General features: G+C 40.4%; 1 protein-coding gene across 1 annotated transcript; it reads left to right on the top strand.

The window, feature by feature from the left end:
• Positions 1-3,241: 3,241 nt before the first annotated feature.
• Positions 3,242-9,627, top strand: tdgf1 (teratocarcinoma-derived growth factor 1). Its single transcript, XM_085794195.1, has 6 exons — positions 3,242-3,502; positions 3,626-3,681; positions 4,601-4,786; positions 6,741-6,855; positions 7,879-7,988; positions 9,335-9,627. The coding sequence occupies exons 1-6, from the start codon at positions 3,480-3,482 to the stop codon at positions 9,436-9,438; spliced, it is 594 nt and encodes a 197-aa protein (XP_085650321.1). The 5' UTR covers positions 3,242-3,479; the 3' UTR covers positions 9,439-9,627.
• Positions 9,628-12,243: the final 2,616 nt, after the last annotated feature.

The raw sequence follows: 12,243 nt of genomic DNA, 5'->3' as shown, positions 1-12,243 counted from the left end.
ATCATAACAACATCCTCTGCCCTTAGCCCTCACATCCACTGAGGAAAAACTCCATAGAAACCCTTTTTAACCCTTCATCAGTTCATGAACTGATGAAGCCTCTTGGATGAGAGGTGAAACGTCTTCCTAGACAAATAACCAAGTCCAGTTGCTTTCAACTTAAAATTCCTTTGAGATACTATGACCTGGACAAATGAGAATATGCACAGGCTCTACTGGTTGAAGAGTGTTCTGTTAAAATGGACTGAAGCACTGGCAACTAGTCAATAGAGGGCGCTAGGGCACCACCTTACCTCTCACCACATCCCACAACTTCAGTGAGGACTAATCACTTTGACATACAGCCAAAAGATTCATAATGTGTAACCTGCAATAAAATCTATGTTTAAAAAATGTATGTAAGTAACCATTTTAAGCAAATTTCCACTCCGGTGCATTTTCTTTGTCCATTGTTATAAGTTGTGCATGCACCATTCACTTCTCTCAATACAAGAGATAGGTGCTTGGTGGGACCCTCAGCATTCATCTGACTGATGCTGACTCACCAGGGTAGCCTACTTGTTACTGAACACATCACTGTCACTGGGATGTTGTACAGAGACCCAGCATGCACCTGGATGTTTGGAGCTGGAGCTGATACTGCAGCAGTGACCCAGTGCTGACTGTTCCTATTCACACTGATGACAAAATCTCAATCTTAGCAGGTTTTTTGACCTATGGAACAGGGGCTATAGACAATACACAATACCAACTGGTAGGACTTGATATCCTTTACTTATTGTATGAATTTCCTATTTTTTAATTTTTGTGGGTGTGGGTGGAGATAAATTCATTCATAAAGTGGTCGTGCACTGCAAAAACTCAAAATCTTTCCAAGAATTTTTGTCCTTTTTCTTGTTAAAATTTCTCATTTCTAGTCAAAACTAATCTCTTTCCACTTAAAATAAGACTCATCACCTAAAAATTCACTTGTTTTTAGATAATTTTCACTTGTTTCAAACAATTTTTCACTTGAAATAAGTAGACAAATCTGCCAGTGAAAGCAAGTTTTTGTGCTTGTAATAAGGAAGAAAAAAAGATTTTTCTACTTATTTCAAGTGAAAATATGATTGAAAGAAGTAAAAACTGTCTAAAAAACAAGCTACTTTTTATGTGATGTTTCTTATTTTAAGTATAATGAGATTTGTTTTGACTAGAAATTACATTTTGACTAGAAATAAGACATATTCTTGGTAAGATATTTGAGTTTCTGCAGTGTGTATGACACCTGTGGTGAGCAGGAAATCACACAGACCTGGTTCAGCTCAGTCAGCAGGAATGAGCCAAAAAGCTTCATGAAACAATACTAACAATGTGTATGTGAACTTCTGACTCAAAGAGAATGGACAACAAACTGGACCAATCATTTCTGTCCTTTATTCTGACACATTTCACATGTCTACTGACTGATCAGTGACAGGGAATGTCCACTGGGATTAAAAGTCTGGAGGAAATGGTGTATACAACCATCTGTGTGTTCTCTGAGACTGTTTGCTTGCAATTTAGTTTCATCTCTCATCTAAATGTTTCGAAAGAGCCTTCAGGTGAGTTTTGTGTTGCAGGAGCCATGAGACCATTTCAAGCACCAGTAGATACTTTACTCTTGGTTTCTTCATGTAGTCATGTCATGATCAGGTTCTGCCTCCCTTCATCTCTCTTCACTTCCCCTCTACGTTTTTGCAGCAGTCTCTGAGCTTTCACTTGCAGATTTCCTGTGGTGCTCAGATCAGACCCCCCACCCCCCACCCCACCCCTCCTAGTGTTTATTAGCATGAGACCAGACTGTATTGTGATGCTGCACAGATTACAAAATACCCATTTCCACTCTGATTGTTCCACTGTGGTCAAAGCAGAGACACATTAGAATAGAGCTGGCTTTGGAGGGGGGAGGGGGGAGGGGGCTAGTCCTGGGTTACCCCACAGCAGCTGAGTAAGAAAAAGCTGAATGAAAAGTTCATTTTTGTGTTTCCTGTCACACAGCTGCATATATACTGGAATATAAAATGTATATAATTGTATTTTGAAAAACACACCCAAACTCTGACCCAAATTAGGTCCCAAACAGATAAAAAAAAAAAAAAAAGATACATGCCATGTCTTACTTTTGGATTATTTTCTGTATAGTGTTTATTTATTGTTTTTTTTTTTAAAGAGGGGAAAAAGGCGACATCTATTAAATAATCTGAAAACTGAGGAAATCTCAGGAAAGAACTGGATCATATAAAATGTAGCATGTATCGTACATGCTACATTTTATATGATCCAGTTCTTTCTCTGATAGTTTATTAAAAAATCTCAACTGTTATTTGGACTTTTTGACTATATTTGAAGGAAATAAATGCATTTACATTGACATAACCAAAAGTACAAAGTTTTCTCCAAGACAAACTCAACAATGAAATCTCATACCTATGTGGAATAAATATAAACTAAAGTTATCTTTCAACATAAAGTCTGATGGAGAAGTGCAATCAGCCAATAAAAAAATCCACTGAGTTTTGAACTGTATGTCAACATGAAGCTCTGCCGACATAGAAGTGTATTTTTCTGTATTTGTATTGTATTTCATACAGGACAGATAGATAGCAGGAAGTAGGGGGGAAGGGAAGGAGGGTGATATGTAGCCTACTGGTTGTTTACTGGGAAACTCACCTCGGAGTATGTTTCCCTCACAGAAGGAGGAATATGTTTCCCTAAAGGTGGATTACCTCCAGCTGCAGGTTCATTAGCATGTAAAGGCAGCGCTGGATGGGTGAAGGAGGTTAACATGCATGTGTATGAGGGGGGTTGGTGAAAGAGGCAGAGGGAGGGGGGGTTGGAGGTGAGAAAAAAGGAGAAGTTGGCTTCTTTCTGCCAATGAAACCAATCCCTCTTCACTTATGTCTTTATGTCTTTACTTCTCAAGGGGGAGAAAATGAAATGAAAAAAAAAAATGTCTCTGTGAAGTTTAAGTTCCGGAAAATAATTGTTATTAAAATAAATTTTTGTTGTACTTTCCTCCTTTACATGTACAGAAATTGCAAAATCCTGTTGTATTTAATTAGTTTCCATCCGGAGATGTATAGAAACCGATTGAAACAACAGAGCTGTCAGCAGTGGGCGGGGCTACAGAGAGCCCCTCCTCCTGCACGAGACTCACCTGGGGGAGAGAGAAACGACTCAATTGTGGCGGTGGAGACAGACACCCTGAGGAGGAGAGGACTGACGCTGCCCCTGCAACTAACTTCTGAAGTTTTTCAACTTTGCGGAAGGGAAATAACTGAATTCACGGACATCTGAGTGAAGTGAATCTTTTTCTGGATTATTTTATCCGCTTTTTTTTTTTTTTTTTTTTTTTTAAATCTTTCCTACTCCCTCCAAGTGATTTTGCTGAAGTTTATTCCCACTGGTTGTATAGAGAGAGCTCCGCTGTGTGTTGTCTCTTTCCAGTCTCCGGTAAAATGAGTGTGATGCAGCTGTTCAGGTGAGTCCACAGAAACAATAACCCGCCACTCACAGGATGTTTTTCTGACCTGAAAATGCTAAACGACTGATTTGTTCGTTTTTTTTTGTTTTTTTTTTAAAGTTCCGTTTTGTGTTTTTGCAGGAGTTTGCTCTGGGCAGTGATGTGTCAGTACTGTGCTGCTGCTGTGGCGTTCTCAGGTCAGTGTGTGTTTCACAATGCTGTTATTATGACAGGAATGGAAGAAAATGAAAAGCTACTAAATGAGTCAGGGTAACAGGCTGTGGATCAGCTTCTATTGTGATGTTGCCTTGGCTGAGTTTGAGCCCATGCCCCCCCCCCACCGACTCTAAATGCTGAAATCTCCAAAAACCTAATTGAAAAAGACAGTGGTTGTATTTTATTTTCATATTTTTTTCCTCAAGGACAGTTTTTAATTTCCTACTTTCATATATGAGTAATGGAACCAAATTATCAAATCAAATGATCTGAACAGTGTATTTTAAGATGTATATTCTGCTGACCACAGAGAACAGAGTGTACAGTCACAACATAATGCAGTTAAAGGGATAGTTCAACATTTTGGCAAATACGCCTATTGTCATAATTCCTATAGTCATAAGGGTAGGCTGTCTGTGCAGATTCTCATCTGTCCAAGTCAAAGGCATCTCTAGGCAATTGAATCAGGTCAACTGGACTTAGTTTTGTCTTTGAAGACATTTTGCCCCTCACAACTTGTCCATGAGAGCGTTGTGGAGTTGTTGGATTGTGAGTTTGATGAGGGACAGGGGACCTGTACCGTTCATCTCCATGGTGTTCACTGAGCATCTTGTATCTCTGCCCCTCGGTTCTCAAAACAACATGCACCGATAATTAAAGGTAATGAACCTACTGCTATGACTACAGGGATTATGGCAATAGGGGAATTTGCCAAAATGTTGAACTATCCCTTTAAAGGTCAGGAAAATGTGTCATTAAAAACTAAAGTGTTCATTCTGATGGACAGCACAGCTTCATGAACAGATAGGACGATGTTTCATATGCTTCATGCAGAGTTCGGTACAATACTGAGTTTTTTTTTGATCACGCCACAATCTGACATGCATTTTGCAATTCCAGGCTGTGAGGGAGAGGAGTGCAGCGGAGGCCAGCCTTCATCTCCTCCCGTTCCGTCTGTGGCGGTGAAGTCCCAGCAGCACTCCCAGGACTTCCTGGGTCAGCTTACCCAGGTGGGCTCACCAAACGGCGGGGACCGCAAGCACCGCGACGCCAGCGCCGTCCTGCCCTTCATCGGCCTCACAGGCAGTAAGTTCACACTTTCACTCTCACACAGAGCAACATGGTGCATCAGGGATTTCTCTGTGTGATTGAGACAATTCCAGTCTATGTCTTTGGCATAAGAGCATATAAAAGAATAGAAAAAAACATGCCAAAAAAAAAAATCACAATTGTTACAAATGTTCTTATGAGACTGTTGGGTAGGGGCATAGTAGAGATCAGTATGTGCCCCACACCCCTCCCCCATGTATAGCAGCTGCCAGGAAACAGTTTTGACTGTGACTTAAAACATTTCACTACAACGACAGATTCTTTGTCTCATTGACTTGATCACATCTAGACAATATTATGTAGTTGAATTGATGAATAATCCACACAACATTGCAACATAAAATGGTTTGGATTAAATCAAAATTCAAAAAAGTCAGATTTTAAAGAATAAATATCAGAGAGGGTTTTTTTGTGTTGAACCACAGTTGCCTGTCTCTGGAGTGAGAGGTTTTAACATGGAGTCTCTGGATGTTTCAGGCCATCGTCACTTCAGTTTTAGTGTTGTTTCGCTATTTTCAGATGTTTGTTCTCGCTCTCAGTGTTTGTCTGCTGATGTGAAGCAGAGGCCGGCTCCAGTGAGCGGCCAGATGGAGAGTCTGGTTTATCTCACAGAGACAGATGCAGAGAGACACACACACAGAGAGAGAGGCTCAGTCTGCAGCTTTCACATCCTCCCACGGACTAACTGACTAATATCAACCAGGATTTTCATCTTGTGAAATGAATGAGATGAGATGTTGTGTCATATTGGGCTTAACAGGAGGAGAAAGAAAACTTAAAAACTTACACTACAGTAACTGTAACTCTGTTTCTGAAGCTGAAATTGACTCGTGTGTGATTCACATTCAGATTCACATTCTTTTAGCAGTGTGTCCTGACCACACTGAAGAATCCAATCCAATCCATTTTATTAAGAGTTCCAAAGTGCTGTGCAGTAAACACTATAAAAATACTAAGATAAAAACACAATAAAACATAATAAATATATAGACTGTCTACCCCAGATGAAATATAAAATGCACATGAAATCAACAACCTGCGTGGTGTGAAAAGCCAAAGAAAAGAGGTGGGTTTTAAGAAGAGTTTTAAAATTAGACAGTGAGGAGGCATGTGCAGCAACAGTTTTGGAGCTGCAACAGAAAACGCTTGGCCCCCTCTGAGCTTCAGCCAAGTTTTGCGGTGCAGAAGCTCAGAGAGGTACGACAGGGCAGGACCATTTAAGAGATTTAAAAGCAAATTAACGAATTTTGAAAAGAATTCAAAAATGGACGGGAAGCTAAAATTGGTGAAATGTGTTCAAACCAGAACCAATTACTCTGCTGACATCCTGTGCTACGGTCGTTTTTTTTTTTTTTAGCCATGCCGCAATACCATAATGAACAGACAATATTTTACAGTTTCAAATGGATGAGATTTTATTTCAGTGTAATCCCATTAATTCACTCTCTCTGGTTTTCCTTCTCATTCTTACATACAAGCACGCTGGCAACACACCAGACATAAAACAGTTCTTCATAGATCCCAGCTATTGCTTTTTGCTTTTACTTTTATTTCAGATTGTTAAAATTTGTGGGCAGAGCAGTGATTGGCTCAGCCTCTCTGTCTCATACACACAAGTGCAATAACATGTATTTTAATACCAGGTGTCTGAGATTTCCCCTCATCTGATCACTCACCACCTGCTGTCTGGAACACCCCCCATGAGAAACCTTCACAGACACCTTTGAGCTTCCTTTAGGCAGTCTGGGATCTAATCTTTCAAATAAATTGAATTTAACTGATGCAAAAGGCAGAATATGAAGTTTTTGGAGAGTAAAGGTTTACGCCTCAGGCTGGTGGATCTAAAGCAGACAGATGTGGCCAGATGTTTCCAGGTGTTAAGTGCTGCTCTAACGTCAGTCTTCTTTCTTTCTTTCTTTTTTTTTTGCAGGTGCTGAGCAGAGTCGTAGCTGCTGTAAGAACGGAGGGACGTGTATCCTGGGCAGCTTCTGCGCCTGCCCTCCCTTCTTCACTGGCAGGAGCTGCGAGTACGACCAGCGCATCAGGTTAGTGATGAGAGAGTGATGCAGCAACAGTTTATTGCTCTCTGGGTGGTGAATACATCCTGAAAGCACATGTTTCATTTAATTTGTTCATTTACCTTAAAGGGCTAGTTCAACATTTTGGCAAATTTGCCTATTGCCATAATCCCTATAGTTTTAGGAGTAGGTTCATTACCTTGAATTGTCGGTGCAAGCTGTTTTGAGATCAGCAGGGCAGAGACGGGAGCTGCATGGTATTTCCAAGTTTCTCTTCTCAAACTAAATATACAATCCAACAACTCCAAAACGCTCTTGTGGACAAGTTGTGACCTGCACATTCACCACACTATGAGATAATAACGTAGAATTAGCTAACATTACGACACATGAAGCAAATACTCTGAACTATTTGCTTTTGAAATCACTCCACCCAACAGCCGTGTCTGAAATGTAGTTCCGGCAAACGCATTTGCGCTGAAAAGTACTTTGTCTTGTAACGTTCCATTATTATTTCATAGCATGGTGAATGTGCAGGTCCACTTGAGTGTTTTGGAGTTGTTGGATTGTGTATTTAGTTTGATGAGGGAAACGTAGAAATACTATGAGCCTCCATTGCGTTAGCTGAGCAGCTCGCGTCTCTGCCCCGCTGATCTAAAAACAGCTTGCACCGACAATTAAAGTTAATGAACCTACTCCTAAGACTATAGGGATTATGGCAATGGGCCAATTTGCCAAATTGTTGAAATATCCCTTTAACTCTAGAATCGTGATGAATAGTAATGAATACCAAAACCTGAAAAGATACAGGCTTAGAAAACAGATCTAAACTAAATGACATGAGAAAAAGCATGATGGGAACACAATGTCCCTTCAACATCTGTAGTGTAATGTTATGACAGCACCTCCATCCACCTCCATCCACCAAGAATATGGAGTTCTGTTTTTAGGAACGAGTGGGTTCTAGTCAGAGAGTAGCAGCAGGGACAGAGGGGAGGAAAGTTTTCTTTGATTGGGTTTGTGATGTGTATCGTCTCCTTCTCTGTGCAGGAGCTGTGGTGTGATTCGACATGGTGAGTGGGTTCGGAAAGGATGCTCCTACTGTCGATGTGGTTACGGCGTCCTGCACTGCTTCCCCCATGTCTTCCATAAAGACTGTGGTAAGAAACACTCTCACACACACACACACACACACACACACACACACACACACATATCAGACACACCTGGCCTGATCCTGGCTGATTCTCTGGAACTTGCTGCAGAGAGATGATTCATCACAGTCAATGAGAGGGGTCTTATAGATTCTAGTAGGTAATAGATTTGTGAGCAGGGTCCTTCAGGTATTTCTATGGAAGGTTGTATTTCTCCATCCATCCATTCACCAGCTCAAGTGATTTTCTTTTTTTCTGTGAACAAAAAGCAACTTTTTTTCCCCCAATCAATGCTGTGAACCTGACTGTGACTGTGTAGTTTCATCCTTGGAACAAAAAAATCCACCCAGGTTTTCACTCCCACTGTGTGTGAAGGCAGCTCTGAACGACCACCCCGCCCACCTATTCATTTGCAATTCAAGGTTTTTATCCTCAAAATGCCAAAGTGTTAGAACCATTAACTACACAAACAGCCGACAACAAAGACACAGAGCAGAGTACCTTCACTTTGAACCATTCAAATGTAAAGATACATTTTCTCTCTATTTCAGACCGCAGTCCACACTCATTTTTAATTTTTCTTATCCACAAGCTTGACTTTACACAAACTGTTGCACTAATTGGTTGTATGTAGTAATGATAATGGTAACGATGAAGAGCTTTGTACAGAACTGTCCATTATTAAAGGGATAGTTAAACATTTTGGCAAACTGGCCCATTGCCATAATCCCTATAGTTTTAGCAGTAGGTTCGTTACCTTTAATTGTCGGTGCAAGCTATTTTTAGAACGGCGGAGCAGAGCGGCGAGCTGCTCAGAGCTACGCTATGGAGGCTAATGGGATTTCTTGGTTTCCCTCATCAAATACACAATTCAACAACTCTAAAACGCTCTGGTGGACAAGTTGTGACCTGCACATTCACCACGCTATGAGATAATAACAGAACGTTACCAGACAGAGTTGTTTTAGAGGGAAATTCATGCAAAACAGCTGATGCACGTTGCCTTTAGGGACAGTTTTTCAGCAGTCTCGAAAACAACTCCATCTCGTAACGTTCTGTTGTTATCATAGTGTGGTGAAGATATTTTACCATAATATTTAACTGAAGAACCTTACAAACAGTCAAACCGTGCAGACTGAAACTAGAAATACTATATGTACTGTATATACATGATGAATAATGTTATGCACATAAACACACAGAAATATAAGGAATTAAATAGCAAACACAAACACTCAATTCTCAAAATATCAGTAAGTGCCAGATAAGTTCTGTTCAGTCTTGATGAATAATTCACTGAAAACATTTTAAATCCAGATCCTCACCATACTTGATGTGTTTGTGTTTTCCAGATGAGCTGGAGGAGGTGCACTGGTACCACTCATCAGCTGTAAGGACCATTCAGAACAAGGGCTTCTGGCTCATAACGCTGCTTCTCCCCCTGCTCCTCCTGTGATGGACAGAAAAACAGCACACCAGACATCAAGATTTATTTTTGTATGAACTGTGATATGAACTGCGAGATTTCTCAAGCTGGTTTGTTGGATTAAGAGAGAAAACATGCCACTTTTATATTAGTTGACAATGGCCTTTCTGGACTCTAAACTCAGCTCCATAACTGCACCACAGTTCAGACTCCAAAAGCTTTAACAAAATATGTGGAATTTTTTTAGTGTCCAGTATAAAAAAATACCGGTAGATGCAATCTACCGGTATTTTATCACATATACTCTATCATACATATACTCTATCACAATTTAAATTGTAAAACTCATTGTCCCTGAAAATGTCTCCTTCCAGTGGAAGGTCATCTGTGTGTGTGTTTGTGTGTGTGATGTCTTGAAGAACACAAAGTGTGAAGGAAGTTGTACATAAGATTTTTATGAAAGATGTTTTTTGTTTTTTGTAATTTTAGGATCTGTAACTCAATCAGCTGCTTTTTTTCTTTGTTAAAGAAGATGCACATTCTTTGCGTCTTTGTCTGTTTGCACAAACTGAGCTGATGTCAAATATAAACGTGTATGCAAATGTGATAAAGATTTATTGTTCCGTTGCATGAGTTTTGTGTTTGAGTCGTTTCTGACAATATGACCTAAAGGATTTCATGGAAGTATGAAATATATGAACGATATCATCCCTCATTAGAAAACAGTGTTTCCCAGGGAACTCCTCTCAGTCTTTAAATTGTCTCTGTTATCTGTAGGTATTTCAGAGAGAGCTGTTTTCTCTGCCCCTTATCTCTGCAGTTTATTGACGAGGTTTGGATTCATTATCAGCTCCTCTCTTATCTTAAACAAACCCGTAGCTGTTGTTCTGTAGTCTGTCAGCCTGCCAGTTGATACAGGTCAGGTTAAAGAAAATGCAGTCATGTTTAAATAAACAGGGTTCATTTGGATTTGTTAGAACTTTTCATCTCTGGTTTGCACATCAGCCTGTGCTGATGAGTCCTGGGACATGGTGGACGTGCTGCATGCTCGGGTGGCTGAGTGGTTGGAGCAGGTCCCATTGTCAGCCCCTGAGCAGCTACTCTATCTATATTTAGTGTGTGTCACTCTCCCTGCTATCCTATCCCTCTACCCTGTCCTGTCCAATCAAGGCAGAAATGCTAAAAAAAAAAGAAAAAAATTGAAATCTAGTTAACTGGTTAGTTTAGATTCAGGAGCACTTTGTAAACTTCCCTCTGTGTTCAGCCAGTCCGTGTCTCATTCCAGGTGTTGCTCACCCTGAGGTTTCTCCTGTTTTTTTGAGTTTTTCCTCAGTGGATGTAGGACAGAGGATGTTGTTATGATGCTGTGTAAAGCCCTTTGAGACAAATTGTAAAAATGGACTCTAACCTACAAATAAACTTGCCTTGCCAGTGCAGACATTGTCCTTCCTTTACCTTCACCCCTCTGTGTAATATCCATTCATCCCTCCCTAGATTACATTCCATCCATTAAAATGTTTAATTGATCAGTGTCTGGTGTGGTCCGTGCTCGTGAAAGAACAGCTCATGAAACAAAGCAGCTGATGATCACACTGTTGAAGTTTAACTGTGCTTGCCCATAGCCTGTACAGATGTTCAGTGTATTAGCACATGTGGCCACTAGGTGGCGCCTTGGAGTTATGTTAGAAGGTTCTAATAAGCCCTTGGAGGTTTCACCTCTTCCAGCACTGTAAATTATCCTTTTACTACCTTTACATATTAACTGTGCAAATAAAGGGTGTTGATGGCAGTAGAAGAAGAGTGTGGATATGAAGAATGAGTAAAGAGAAAGAAATGAGTAATGAAAACTTACCTGAAGTCTCCAGAATCTTGCATTGGGAATGTAAAAAACCTTCTATCCGACATTGTTAAACATTGTAAACATGTTAGTAGTATTTTGGGAATCACTCTATAACAATGTGTTATCCCTATGTTTTTAAAGGGATATTTCAACATTTTGGCAAATTCACCCATTGCCATACTTCCTATAGTTTTAGGAGCAGGTTTGTTACCTTTAATTGACGGTGCAAGCTGTTTTTAGATTGGCGGGGCAGAGATGCGAGCTGCTCAGCTAACGCCTCAGAGGCTCATGGTATTTCTGGGCTTCCCCTCAAAACTCATCAAATAAACATTCCAACAACTCCAAAACGCTCTTGTGGACAAGTTGTGACCTGCACATTCACCACAGCTATAAAATAATAATGGAACGTTGCCAATAATGCCAGTAGCCAATTAAACTAACTAGCCAATCACAGCAACTAGTGAATCACAGTATAGCTAACCACAGTAGCCCATAATAGCAACTAGCCAATCATAGTAGCTAATCACAGTAACTAGCCAATTACAGTAGCCAATAACAGTAACCAATCATAGTAGCCAATTACAGTAACTAGCCAACCACAGTAGCCAATCACAGGGGGTCATCCCTATGTTCCTCCAGGTCCTATGTTCCTCCAGTATGACCAGGGAACATAGGATCCTTTTGGAGAAAAATGGGGAACATAGGACCGTTTTTCAAAAACATAGGTACGCTCCCATTTAGGGTAAAGCCACACACAAGAGGGGAAAGAGAAATGGAGAGAAGTGGAACTTAGTGAAGACTTTTCTTCGTTCAATCGTGCATTAATCAGGCTGTAATCTCTCCTTTGATGTCATTATCCACCGGCTAATAACTTGTGTAATTCTGATTGGACAGATAACTTCCTCTGGTTAAAACCTTTAAACGGTTCCTGCTGTTCTGTCTCTCAGCCGCTGAAAAAATGATTAAAACCTGTCGGCCCAGCGTCGTGGTGTCTG

This window comes from Trachurus japonicus, chromosome 12 (assembly GCF_045865225.1).
Source record: "Trachurus japonicus isolate A0001 chromosome 12, Traja_1.0".
NCBI classification, from domain to species: Eukaryota; Metazoa; Chordata; class Actinopteri; order Carangiformes; family Carangidae; genus Trachurus; species Trachurus japonicus.
This window is presented reverse-complemented; position numbering and strand designations above follow the sequence as displayed.